At 40.3% G+C, this 14,739-nt stretch overlaps 1 protein-coding gene across 3 annotated transcripts in view; it reads left to right on the top strand.

Moving 5' to 3' along the window:
- Positions 1-14,739, top strand: part of LOC131459372 (low-density lipoprotein receptor-related protein 4-like) — a 96,663-nt gene that overhangs the window by 67,508 nt on the left and 14,416 nt on the right. For all 3 annotated transcript variants that reach the window (XM_058629124.1, XM_058629123.1, XM_058629125.1), the window contains exons 7-17: positions 2,581-2,700; positions 2,810-2,935; positions 3,534-3,659; positions 4,303-4,437; positions 5,041-5,166; positions 5,642-5,872; positions 7,274-7,430; positions 7,892-8,109; positions 12,389-12,565; positions 13,427-13,552; positions 14,097-14,305. In XM_058629124.1, coding sequence (XP_058485107.1) covers positions 2,581-2,700; positions 2,810-2,935; positions 3,534-3,659; positions 4,303-4,437; positions 5,041-5,166; positions 5,642-5,872; positions 7,274-7,430; positions 7,892-8,109; positions 12,389-12,565; positions 13,427-13,552; positions 14,097-14,305 — 1,751 coding nt within the window. The remainder of the gene's footprint in view (positions 1-2,580; positions 2,701-2,809; positions 2,936-3,533; positions 3,660-4,302; positions 4,438-5,040; positions 5,167-5,641; positions 5,873-7,273; positions 7,431-7,891; positions 8,110-12,388; positions 12,566-13,426; positions 13,553-14,096; positions 14,306-14,739) is intronic.

Raw genomic sequence — 14,739 nt, 5'->3', positions numbered from 1 at the left:
TCAGTGAAAAATATTGAATATTCTATGTTTCCCCTTAAAACGACTGTACTTTATGTAAACATATGACATAACGCCCAACAACAGGTTGAGTGCAGGAACAGCTGCTGTTAGCAAACTGCCACTCAGATGCTCCTGTCAAAGCTGAAAAAGACTCTTACGTCTGTTACATGTTTTCAGACACTGTGTCACACACAGAGCAAAGCCATGGTCCTGATTAACACACTCCAGAGATGCTACCTGCTGGAGACACATCTCTCAGCATGTGCCTTCTTGTTCTGTCATCTATATTTACTGTGTCACTTTCATTTACGTGTCATCTTAAGCAGCCTGCGACATCTTTCTGTTTTCTCTCCCTCTCTCACCCACACTCACGCGCGCACTCACACATTCCCCGGCCCTTCTCTATAATCCTAATCACAACTAATCACAACGAACCCTCACTCTTACCACAACTAAATCTAACAAATCTAACCCTTGAAAGCTGAAAAGTATATTAGTCTGTAGCTTTTGGAGCCCACAAATCCAGAAAAACAAGTATACACAAACACAGAGAGAAGCACTCATAACATGGTGGTTTCTCCCTTTGATCCCTTTATCTACAGTGTGATAAGCACCGTTTCAAGGTTTGGCAACGTTGTTTGATCATGTGCAGGGTCATGTTAGTCGACTGAGCTGCTTTTCCTCTGTTATCTCCTCCCACGTCCAGGTTTTTTTAATTACCGTTTTTCTTTTGAAGCGTATTTTTTGTGAAGGTTGAGCTAACATGACATTTTTATTTTAGGGAAGCAGTAGGCTGGCCTTAAAAATACCTGCACTACAGATCTCAGACACAACATCGTTAGTTTGAGTCTTTAAACCTTTGAAACTCACTGTCACAGTCTTCTTGACATGATTCTCTGTGCTGCACTGGTCACCTTTTAAAAATCATCAGTCTACATTCGGTCAGACGTACCAACCAAAACCAGCTGGGCAACATGTCCCCCAAAGACTCATTTCCTGCTGTCCCTTAGCCTTAATTACTTAAATTGACCTTTTTTTTATTTTTTATTTATTTAAATTTAAATATTTAAATTCTGGTTCCCAAATAAAAAGCACTGAAGAGAGTTTGAAGATGTCTTTGCTTGATAGTAGTTTGTGATCACACTCTCACGTTCACGTATAATTTGTCTTTCTCTCTCTTTCTCACTCACACACGTACACATGGACGAAAATGCATTCCTCAGAGGCATAAGACAGCCCGTTCTCAGACAGCATTCCTTGGCATGGACTCCTCAGAGACATGAAGGGTGCTTTGTTAGACAAGGAGCCTCTCTCTCTGTCTCTCTCTCTCTCTCTCTCTCTCTCTCTCTCTCTCTCTCACTCTCTCTCTCTTTCTCTCTTTCTCTCTCTCTCTTTCTCTCTTTCTCTCTCTCTCTCTCTGTCTCACACTCTCACACATTCAGAAACACTCACATTTGCTTGCTTTGTTGTGAACACTGATACTGCTTTCGGCTGCATAGCTGAGTAGATGAAAGAACATAGTTGTGTGTGTGTGTGTGTGAGAGAGAGAGAGAGAGATAAGGACAGAGCGACATACAGGGAGATGATGAATCATATGAGTGTGTGTTCATCTCATGCATACATGCCTCTCTCCCTCTCTCTCCCTCTCTCCCTCCCTCCCTCTCTCTCTCTCTCTGTGGGTGAGCCACCTGCTGTTTTAATCATCCCTCCCTTCTATGGCCCAGCTGATAAGTCTGTACAGGGTTGCTTGAAACATCTCTTTTTTTCCCTTTCTTCTGCATTTCCTTACTGTGGCTAAGATGATGAGTGGGCTTGTGTTGTCAGGAGGAAACACACACACACACACACACACACACACACACACATTACTTTAGAGTTGGGTTTTAAGATGCTTATGTTTGATTCAGCTTTAATCTTCTCATCCACCTCCGTCCTCATGTGCTGCCAGTTTGCAGCTTGAGCTTCACTTTGAGCTAATTATATGATCATCATTTTTATCTAATTTCATGTAGAGATGAGCTGGGAGATTTAAAATGATCTCTAGTCATAATATTAAAGCAGCCAAAAATGTGTTTATAAGATTTCTGTTGACACTGATCACAAAGGAAAGCAGTGCTTTATTTGTTCATGCTCCTCCAGTGACCTGCTCTGAATCTGTATGACCGACTGAAGGTTTGAGTCTTCTATAAGATGTTTTCTTGGATTCACACTTAAATTTCTGATTAGTCCATTAAGTGTTTTCCTAAATGAAGTTACTTTACAAAGCAGCAAGTCCTTGCATTTGAGAAGCTTGAACCAGAGTTGATTGAAATTATGAATAAATGATCAAAATTAATTAAATGGTCCTTTCACCAGTAATTATTTGAACCTGTAATCACTCAGCATTTAAAATCATACAATTATGACATAGTATAGCATACCATAAATTCATTTGGGATTGTGAGATTATATTGTAATATTTATGTATTATGTTCAAGATATAATAGTATATTAGCCATCAAGAGGTATTTAAGAAGTATTTAAATAAATGGTTCGATTTCTTTGACCTACTTTGACCTGCTGTGTCTTGTGTGTGTTTAGCCTCCCACCAGCCCTGCAGGTCAGTTGAATTCATGTGCAGCAGTGGTATGTGCATCAACGCTGGCTGGAGGTGTGACGGCGAGTACGACTGTGACGACCAGTCAGACGAGAAGAACTGCAGTGAGTACCTGCAACATCTGAACATCTGAACAGATCACCTTAACAGTCATTCATGAGGAAATCATTTGTACTTTGAATTAAAAGATTAAAAAATCTGTGTCTCCTGCAGCCACGTCCATGTGCACAGCCGACCAGTTCCGCTGTGGAACTGGACGCTGTATCAGGTTGTCATGGAGATGTGATGGCGAGGATGACTGTTCTGATCGCAGCGATGAAGAGGGCTGTGAGAAAACTGGTAAGACTGCATTGTTTTTAACCCAGAAGCTAAATATAATGCAAGCTTCAACTGTTGTCATGACAACAGCTCAGAACAGCCCTCCACTGACATACTTTTATTCTTTATTTCACATATTTTTTACCTCAATTTTATTTAAAAGATTTGACTCTTTTGTATTATTCACTATAAGATACACGATAACAAACACCTCTATCCTCAGCCAGGATGGTGAAGATTTGTAGATTTCTTTATTCAAACCATCTAAACTCTGGTTTTCAGCTTCGATTTTTCAACTATTGTACCGTTTACAATTGTCTCATTGTTTATTTTAGGATTTTCTGTATTTGCTACAGAACTATTCCCATATGTAATTAAATAATAAAAGCCAGTGTCATTTTATGACTTTATCACTTTTTATCACATCAAAAGTCCTTGTGTCCGTTCTATGTATGGACACATCAGAAGTCCTTGTATTACTATTATATATTACTACTATTATATTCTCATAAGGTAGGACAGGTTAAATAATATTTAATATTATATAAATATGGCTGTAAACTCAATACTGGTTAGCAGATCTTTGTTATCTCACAGGATATTTCTTACCTCTTCACAGAAAGTCCTCCATGTGCTCCTGATCAGTTTCAATGTGGGAATGGACGCTGTATCGGTCAGAGGAAGGTGTGTAACGAGGTCAACGACTGTGAAGACGGGACTGATGAACACCCACACCATGACTGCCGTGAGTATGAACTGACAGGTGTCACTGTCATTTCAATATGACACTGCTTAAGTCACTGGGTTTGACACATTCACATTAGTCAGAGGAACAAAGCCTCTTATGGAAGGTTTGATGTGAATATGTTTTTACACTGACAGACATAAGAGAGTTCTCACTGCATTTCACTTCTGTCACGCCCATGTACAATTTCCACTTACTGTGTGTCTGTGTGACAGTGTTATTACAGTGATATTATTGAAAAAGTGTCTCTGCCTGGGATAATACTGAGATCTAAACACCATTATACTGAGAAATACAGAGTTATGTGGGGCTAATAGGCTTAATCAGAATTGTAAGACGTTTGTTTATATTTATATTACTTTTATGTTTTCTTTATATTTAAAGGTTACAGCTTTAAACTGATAAAGTAAATATTATTATTAGGTTGTATTGTTTTAGCATACAATTGTTTTAGCTTGAAATGAAAAGACTTTAAGATTTCCTCGCCAGGATTGGAAGACTGACTGACAACACCACCCTTGGACCTCGATGCTTGAGGGCCAGAAATATTTCGAGGCTTGACACCAGATGAGGCAGATCCTTTTTACAGTGTGTGGTTGTATTTATACTGAATCAGCATGTTGTGTTTATGTTTCTCGTGCAGGTCCACGCTCCACTGAGGGCAACTGTAACCAGAATAATGGAGGCTGCTCTCAGAAGTGTCAGATGGTGAGAGGACTGGTCCAGTGCACCTGTCACACTGGATACCGACTGATGGACGACGGCAAAGCTTGCCAGGGTAATGCTGTGTGTGTGTGTGTGTGTGTGTGTGTGTGTGTGTGTGTGTGTGTGTGTGTGCATGTCTGTATCTGTGTGTACACATTGCAAGCTGACAGAGTTTGCACTGTGAAAGTGTGTGAGCAGGCTGAGGGTGATAATATTCATGACCTCCGAGAGTTTGTTGATTAGTCAGTTGCTAAGCAACGTACTCAAAAATAGAATGAGAATAGTAAACCCTCTAACTCCTATTCAAGAATCAGTAAGAAAAATATAGCAAGCAAGCAACTGTGATGAAGAGCACAGTTTTACAAAATAACTAAATTAAACAATTAATTCATGGAAAAATTGTAACGAGTATTGTACTAACATGAACACACTATGAAACCATAGAAAACTGTATTTCTGTAAATATTGAAGCGTTTAAATTTGGGTACGTTACCCTTTAATGACATCATCCACTTTCTGCCATAACTTATTGTTGAATTTGGCGAGCGTTCTGCCACCGAAGCTCTTCCCATAAAGTGCAAATGCACAGAGAAATCAAATGAGATAACAAGACAATTTGATGCTAACACCTCTCTGTCCTTCAGCTCTTGTCCTTTGTCTCTGTCATCCTTTCCAGATGTGGATGAGTGTGCTGAAGAAGGCTACTGCAGCCAGGGCTGTACAAACACAGAGGGGGGCTTCCAGTGCTGGTGTGTTCAGGGCTACGAGCTCAGACCTGACAAGCGCAGCTGCAAAGCTCTGGGTAAAAACCACTGTACTATGTTTCAACTTTGACATGTGACCACAGAGAGTCATTGGATTTTGACCTCCAATAAAAACACATTTGCAGAGTGTTTATACTTGCCTCAAGAGTAACTGTATCCATTCGTCTTTGCTGGGGTAATGGACTCAGAGTGAGGTTGGCTCATTCAGACAGTCTGGACTAGATTTAGATATGCAGTGGAGGTAGAGTGGAGTGCAGGCCTGGCACAGCAGACCATAAATTTGCTGCAGGCCTGAGTTAAACTGAGGTCAAGACTGTCTGTCACAGACCTTCACTATTTTTTATTTTCTATTGAGATAAATGACACACTTTTATTTGAAGTGACCAGTCCTTAGTCCTCTTTTTTTTCCTTTCCTCTTTTGGTTCTTTCATCTCATGTTTGGTTTCTCAATAATGTCATTTCCACTTTATTTAACCCAGCCTCCATGCCAAACACTTTTCTGTCCACCTTAAGGTCCAGAGCCAGTTCTGCTCTTTGCCAACCGCATAGACATCCGTCAGGTTTTGCCGCATCGCTCAGAGTACACCCTGCTGCTCAACAACTTGGAGAATGCCATTGCCCTGGATTTCCACCACAACCTGGAACTGGTGTTCTGGTCAGATGTGACTCTGGACCGCATCATGAAGGCCAACCTCAATGGGTCCAATGTGGAGGAGGTTGTCTCCACAGGTCTGGAGAGCCCAGGTGAGTACGGCAAGTTCAAATATAGGACAATAGGCTCATTTGTAATTTTTCCAAATTATTCAACTGTGCTGCTTTCTGTCCAACTGTACTCTGTTAGTATTATTATTATTGTTGTTTTCCTCTTCATTACATTTCCCTCTATTTTTGCCCCATTTTGCCCCACTTTTTAAAACTGAATAAAAATGCACATATAAACCATGTAAACCACAATTGTACCAAAATAAATACATCAATAGCAGTTACACAAAGAAGACACTAACATTGTGCAAAATACTTTTCTATAATGGCCCTTTTCCACTATGGTCCCGGTTCGCCTCGCCTCGGCACGACACGGCACAGTTTAGGTTGCATCTCCACTACAAAAAAGTATCTACTCAATGTGGGCGGAGTCATCACTGCAGCCGTGACTTTGTTTTACACCCGACACACACAAAGTGACAGTGACAGAGTGACTAGTGACTTGTAAAGCAGTTGTTTTCAGTGTAGCTGAATCATTAGAATCAGTGCATTAAAAATATTTGTTCAGTACTTCCTCCATGACCAGAGCACAGACTCCGTCCGACACAGTCACAGGACTGAAATACAGCGGCAGTGTTTGTGATGTCGGTCACGATCAGCAGTGCCGTCGCTAAATACACCGGACTCCTCTGTTAAATATTGAGATTTTAGACGTTTCTCTGGTAATTATTGGAGATTAACCCACATTTTTAGGATTGTTTAGTCTTTTTAACTGATCTACAGTTCGGCACTGTTCGGCTTAATCCTTGTGTCGGATATCTCTTCCTGTGACGCCACTCTGAACAAACAGTGGCCGGCAGTCTGGCGGCCTCACGCATAGTACCTAGTTAGCGCGCTTGGAACCTCACCAGAGCAGGTACTAAAAAAACTTCATGGTACTAGGTATTATGCTAGTGGAAACACAACTTAACCGTGCCATGCTGAGGCGAGGTGAGTCGAGCGGGTGGAAATACGCCATAAGTGATCAAGAGAGAATCGATATCCATTTAAGTATTAGGCCTGGTTCACAACACAGCTACAGCTGCTAAAATTGTTTTAAAAATGTAAGATTAGCCTGTACACTAAAACAACTGTGAAAGATGTCAGATTTATGTAATATTGCTGGTTGAATGTCTATATCATAATCACCAGAACTGTTCCGTCTGTTTTTGCTGGGAACCGTGTGCACCAGTTGTGAAAAAGTGTGAAACTGAAATTAAAAAACATGACAGCAGCGACATACATGCCACCTGTCCAGTGTTAACCAGGCCATTGAGTTGATAATGAGTTTTGAGTTCCATCCTTAAGAACACCAAAAAGTAAAGCAATCACAATTTTGACATTTGTGATATTTTAACACACTGTGTCATAATAATGGCTTTATGGTTCTTTTTCCTTGTTTAGGTGGACTGGCCATAGACTGGATACATGACAAGTTGTACTGGACAGACTCGGGGACATCTCGTATTGAGGTGGCCAACCTGGACGGGACGCACCGTAAGGTGCTGCTGTGGCAGAGCCTGGAGAAGCCCAGGGCCATCGCACTGCACCCCATTGAGGGGTATGAGTCGAAACACATGCACACACAATCTATACAATTTATTACAGATGTTCTCAAAAGCACACTCACTCATATATATACACATATCCCCTCTGGATGTGTCCTAGTTAGACTGAAGCAGCTGAGTAGGGATTACATTTGGCAGCACAGCGGTGCCCACAGGCGGCATCTGCGAGTAGCATGAAATGGGCAACAGCTTAGTTTGTCCCACAGATAAGTTAAGCTTAAATTCATTAACTTAATTAGTTGGCTCATTTTCTTGTGATAATTGAGGAATATCTTTAGAGGAGGCCAGTCAGAACATCCCAAACTTGACTAGGAGGACATGAATATTGTGAGACTTTTTCAGACAGACTGCTGTGTCTTGACAATAATCTGTTTACGGCTTGTCTTTTGTGGATGCTCATTATGCTCAAACAGCTCAAACAAGTAACTGTGACTTTCTATATTTTACTCCTTAGTAAGATCTACTGGACAGACTGGGGCAACACGCCTCGCATTGAGTATTCCAATATGGATGGCTCCAACCGGCGGGTCATCGCAGACACACACCTGTTCTGGCCCAACGGCCTCACCATTGACTATGCCAGCCGCCGCATGTACTGGGTGGATGCAAAACACCATGTCATCGAGAAGGCTGACCTGGATGGACGCAACCGCAAGGCTGTCATAAGCCAAGGTAAACTTCCACTTGTTTGTCTTTTCTGGCTCGGGCTGGCTATGAGCACTGCATCTGGTTAGGATTGAGAAACATGCTTTTTTCCTTAAGAGTATGGCTGTTGCATCCTTGAAGTATCACCTTATTTACGCATCATTTATTTAACATTAATTACAAGGGCAGTAAAATAAAAGCAGAACAACCTTTAAGATACTGTAGGTAGGATTACTGGTCCTGAGCTGCTCTTTTCAGATGAGCACAGACAGACATGTGTGACAGATGACAGGCAGACATAATAGCAGTATTTACATGCATTTTAATGTGCTTATTGACAGACTCTTTCCTATTTTTGTAGGTATCTTTGCAGTTTAGGGAATAGTTGCAGAGTAGTTGTAGTGGAACAGCCACATGGAGCACCAGCTCTCTGTCTAAACCTCCCTGTCATTGGTCAAAGCCTCCTGTGACACTACAGATTTAGCTGTAAAAGTCCCGAGGAGGCCTAAAAAGGTTTTTGTCTCTCAGATCACTTGATTTAAATAGATTTTTGTGATTATGGAATTATTGATTAATAAAGCCCAACAAATCCTGCCTTTTGTACCTTTTAAGAACCTGAAAAAAATGAAGGTTTGTTAGTTGTTTGTTGGTTTGTTGTTCATCCAAGCAGCTTTTCATGTGAGAGCTTTTGAGAAACAGAGGAGCCATGGTCTGCAGGAGTCTGGCCAGAGATCAGATGCTCATTTAATTATCACACACACATAAAGAAACACACACATACGTAAGGAGTTGGATATATTGGACAGGACTCGAATTCATTATACCATGTGGAGTTAATCAATGCCATATTTCTATTAAGGAGCATATGTTTGATGCCTTCCACTGAAATACACACACACTTACAGGCACTTTAGAAGTATGCAGGCAGGCAGGCTACCGAATTATTTTGGCAGTGGTTTGATTTCGGTGTAATCCTCAAGTCTTTCTCCATTAATGTGGTTATAAAAAAAGGCATGAGAAATAATTATTGAGTAATAATATTTCAAAAATGTGTTCAAGCTGTGTGATTATATATATTTTGTCAAATGAGTGGAGAAGACCAAAGCTTGGTTGTAGTGAAGCAGAACCTCATTTCTGATGTTTTATTTTAAGTCAGGAATAAGATGTGGATTGTGGTTGGGTTAAGTTTAGGGAGAAGGTTTTGGTTATGCTGTCCAAATGATTATAAGTCCATGCAGTGTCCTAACAAGAATAGCTATGCAAAGGTGTGGGTGAGTGTGTGAGCATGCCATCAGCCCAGTGAGCTCTTCTTAATGATGTGTGCTCTCAGCATAAAAGGCTGTTATTGGTCATGTCCTTCCTCCACAGATTCTGTTTGCTCAGAGACCACACAGGGCAAATGGGACGTGGGTGTGTGCCTGTGTCTGTGTGCGTGGTTATATTTTGAGCTGCTGTTCTCAGGAATGTGTATATCAAATGATTGTGTGTGTGTGTGTGTCTGTTAGTGTATGCATGTGTGTGCGAGTTGGATGTTTGCCAACTCCTTTGTCACTGAAGCTGGAGGGCAGCCGGGTGTTACGGATAAGGCCACTATCCAGTCTGCACACCTGTGTGCCTTGAGGTGGGGGACTGGAAGAGAAGCAGTGATGTGTGTGTGTCTGTGTGTGTGTGTCTGTGTGTCTGTGTGTCTGTGTGTGTAGACGTAATCATATAATACATTGCCTAGGGACAAATTCTGTAAGGTGAGTACTCTGTATTACAGGAAAAAAGAAAATACCTATACCAATAGATCTGATTGATCCATTCACATCTAATCAGATGATCAGTCAACTATTAAAATCATACACAGGTTTAGTTGCTTTCATTTCTTCACATTTCAGGTCATTTTGTAATTATGTCTGGTTTATTATCGTTACCCTGACAAGCTGTCACTCCTTTAACCTTGTGAATTATTACGTACAGTACATGCAGTATTATTAGTATAACATTGCAGTAGAATACGCTAAAAATGAATAAGGCAAGCTGTTACATTGTTAAGCTTGAAGTTTAACTTGAGTTTCATGTCATTATTTTGACTCTGTTTGTCAATTCCTATCTCGCAGTGCACCACACTGTAAGCCTTCTCATGCTGATAGTGTAGATAGAGAGTGCGGCAGATTGGGTTGCGGCGTGAAAAGACCCGAAGGTGCCACATGTAGGTTGAAGGGGACATATCTATGAAGGCTAGTTGGGATGTTTGATGCCCCATCGCTCTGCAGCTGTTCCTCCAGCTGTCCCGGAAAAGAGGGAGCAAGTTGGGTGGGATGGGGGTGCAGAGATGACAAGAAAGATGGTGAGCATATCAAAACCAGGCACCTCTGTAGGTGTTGATGACTCGGAAGGAGAGTAAGAGGGTGAACTGTTGTCTTTCTCATTTTAGGATAAGATCAGAAAACACACACAGTCAGCCAGTATCACCACACAACCACCTGGACCTGTTTGAAAAGGAGGGAGAATTCCTCACGTGTCTTTGGAGTAGATCATTCCTGAAATTAATCACAATTTTGCCCTTTTTAAACAGTTTAATGAAGTGAATTCTGTTTACATGTGGCTCCATTTATCTAGACAGCATGTAATATCTGAGCCATTGAAAAATGTCCAACAGTTTCCAGTCCAACTCAAGATTCAAGTTTCTAGTGTCTGTAGAGACATTTGTAATGTATAGAACAGAATGTGCCAGCAGTTTACTGTAGCAATTGTTTATTTAAGAAAAAACTATATATATATATATATATATATATATATATATATATATGTATATATATATATATATATATATATATATATATATATATATATATAGTTTTTATATATATATATATATATATATATATGTATATGTGTGTATTTATATATATATATATATATGTATATATACATACATAACATAACACATTTTTAGATTGGGATATTAATCATTTTTATTTTGGTAAACTTTGTTCTTTTTTTATATAAACTAATGTTGGTGTATTCACTAGGAGTAGAGGTGCAGCTGTTTGTTGCTAAATGAAATGTTGGTCTCATTGATTTTCATTAAGTTTACACTCATGCGCACACACACAATTACTGTATTTTAGTAGCTTATATCACTTATTTTTTCCAGTTTTAGCCATTTACCACTTGACATTTACACTGTGCTGTAAAACACTGTCATTAAATGATCTGCAATGTTTTTTAAAGCTCTGTGCCAGCATAGCATAACTCACCACACCACCACTACCACCACTGCTCTCTGGAGCAGCAGAAATCACTTTTTCCATCCATTCAGCACTTTGATCCAACTGACTGTGCAGCTACTTCACTGAAAGAGGATTTAGAAGGAGATTTGAATAAGTGTGGAAGAGTTGCCCAAAGCAGATGCCCCCCACAGGAGACACATCTCTAAAAGAAGTTCCCTGTTCCACAGTATTTAGTCAGGGGTTCCACTTAAATGGGCTGTTAACACAGAGGCTGACAAATATCAACACAAGTCTAGACAAATGTTGTTGTGGACTCGAAGCCTAATAAGGCCAACTTATTAAAGGTCTTTGAAACCAGCCACTTACTGTAAATGATGGGGTTTCACATGTGCACATTATGTGCTACAGCTGAATGAACACATAGGGATTTGATGTGAATAAATCATTGTGTGTTCTCACTTGTTAGCACTGAACCAAGCTGTGATTATATGTTTTTAACCTTGATTATCATTCATTTAGTCACTTGTTTAAGGAACTTTCTGCACTTAAGATTCAAATAGATCTGTTTAAGAGGTTGAGCTCAACATAAAAAAATATTTGGATTCTAAGTATTTGACATTTTCTTGAAAGAACATTTTAGGTCATAGACAGAAATGAAAAAGTCTTTATTTAAAGTCTGAAATTAGGCTTTTGTCACAGTCTAACCATGTTTATAAGGAATAAGGAATCCAATAGTGCGCCTCTGCTTTTGGACTCCCTGGTAACGACTAAAACAGCTACAGGCTGACAAGTGGCACAGTAATTGAAAGCAGCTCTAAATGGGGATAATATGACATCAGTCAAGCCCACAGTGCTCAATAGGAAGAGATGTTTGCAAAGTGTTGGTTGAACAAGCCAAATGCTCTTTCTGTTTTTGTGTTTGTGAAGAGGCTTCAAACATTGTAATCATTATTAGCCATATTTTTTTGACCTGTTTGTTTTACTGTCAATAGATAACATTTCCTGGAAAATCCTGGCCCATTCTTTCATGAAAAATGCATTTGTCCTGTAACTTTTTGTCATTGTCTACTACTACTGTCTTTCTTTAGGCCTCCCCCACCCATTTGCCATCACAGTGTTTGAGGATAGCCTTTACTGGACCGACTGGCACACCAAGAGCATCAACAGTGCCAACAAATTCACCGGCAAGAACCAGGCAGTTATTCGCAACAAGCTGCACTTTCCCATGGACATCCACACCCTCCATCCCCAGAGGCAGCCCACAGGTTAGTGCACAGCTGAGACAGATGCTGCAAACTAAGCTCCCTAAAATGTCCCACACTTTTCCCTCTATTGTTATTGTTATTGTTATTGTTAGAATCAGCAGACAGTTAGCAGCTGGTGAGGGTGAAGGTATAAAACTACTAGCTCTTTTATCCAAAGAACTGTTTTATAACGTGTATAACAAAGTTTATATTTGAATATTAGTGTAGTAATTTACTTTGAAAGTTGTCAATTTACTTCAAGTTTTACAAACATCCAAGTTTGCAGCCTGAAGCAAAAGAAAATGTTGTCATGCAGCAGGTGGAAGAGTGAATTGCAAAAGCTCAAGGTTAGAGGGTGGAAGATGAGCTGGTTGAGGACTGACTGAGAAAATAGGAACCTTCTGAAAAGGGTATCATTGCACACAGAAGTGAAAAATGTTTTCTGAAATGGTGACCCCTTAGATGATTTGTTGCTATTGTGTTAGAGCCTCTGGCAAAATGGCAAATTGCGGTGTTTTTATCAGCAGGATCGCACAGACTTGTGTTTCTTGTTAACACACTACAGTATGTTAAACCTGAGTTCAGGCCAAAAGAAGGTTTTGGATATGATGCTGCTAAAACACAGCCTGACACTAATATGAACTGCTAACAGCCTCTTTTTGGCAAAGGGAGGTCAGTCATGATTCTTTTTGTTTTGGTTTAGATTAAATGACTCATGTTAGTTCATATCATGAACAGACTTGACCTCTGCATCAGTTAAACAAAGCAAAGAGTCTTCTGACCCTGAGTGAAATCCAGATGTATTCTGTGGCATTTAAATGAACTAAAAAAAAAAAAAAAACAAGATCCATAACATTCTGTACTTCGCTGTCTGTCCTACAGGTAGCAGGAATCGCTGTGGCACCAACAATGGAGGCTGCAGCCACCTGTGTCTCCCCAGCAACAAGACATTCACCTGTGCCTGCCCCACTGGATTCAAGAAGGTGGACCACTTCAACTGTGCTAATGGTGAGTCCTGCAAAACACATCACATTTGATCTTTGTTATTAATTCATGTTATATATTTACTCATCAAATGCATATTTTATGTGAAGATGATGGTATTGTATATACAGCCCTCACAAATATATTTTAGCTCAGGTCATTGAATTTATACTCACAATGAATCAGTAAAGTTTCAGCATTGATCTCTACATTTTCAAGAATGTTTTAAATCAAAAAGAGATGACTGTAGGTGCTCTTGTTAAATTAATAATATCATAACATGCATTTAGTCTTCCTGACAAACATGACAGCTAAGGTGCTGGTTGTCAGTGGTAACATATTTACTTATAAGTGCATTAGAATTACAAGTTACTTACTTTATAATTTAGACAGTTGTACTATGTGAAAATGAAATTACTGTTTATGACTTACTGATATAAATGAGTGTTTTGGATTCACCCTTTAAGAGTTGCTAGTTGTCTGTGTGTTGGTGCTGTTTTGTTGTGTTCACTGTTGACCCCATTGTTAAAGCTAGAAGACTGACAGAAGACCTTTGGTCTTTAATCAGGTCTTGATAAGTTCCTGCTTTTTGCCCGAAGGACGGACATCCGACGAATCAGCTTTGATACAGAGGATATGTCCGATGATGTCATCCCTCTGGCTGACGTACGCAACGCTGTGGCTCTAGACTGGGACGCCAAAGATGGCTACATCTATTGGACAGACGTCACCACTGACTCTATCAACAGAGCACTGTGGAACGGCACCAAGCAAGAGGTCAGTGACCACCAGACTCTGACTGAACTCGACACTGAGGTCCCACCATTTGTCCCAGAATATAGAGCACAGGAGCAGGATGAAGAAGGACTTATACAACACTGCCATCTGCTGGGGCTGATATTCAATACACTGTGGTAGATACAGTTTAGTGAATCCATCCGTCCATCGTTCTTCTATCGCTTTATCCTCCACATGAGGGTCGTGGGGGTTGCTGTGCCAATCTCGGACATAGTGCAATAGGCGGGGTACACCCTGGACAGTTTGCCAGTCCATCACAGGACCACATACATAGACAAACAACCACCGACTCTCACAATCACACCTATGGTCAATTTAGAGTGTCCAATTTACCTAATATCCCATATTGTTTTTGGACTGAGAACCCGGAGAAAACCGACGCACACGCAGGGAGCACATGCAGTTTAGTGAAT

The sequence above is a fragment of the Solea solea genome, chromosome 5, assembly GCF_958295425.1.
Source record: "Solea solea chromosome 5, fSolSol10.1, whole genome shotgun sequence".
In the NCBI taxonomy this organism is placed as follows: domain Eukaryota; kingdom Metazoa; phylum Chordata; class Actinopteri; order Pleuronectiformes; family Soleidae; genus Solea; species Solea solea.
The sequence above is the reverse complement of the archived record's forward strand: the minus strand, read 5'-3'. Positions and strand labels throughout refer to the sequence as shown.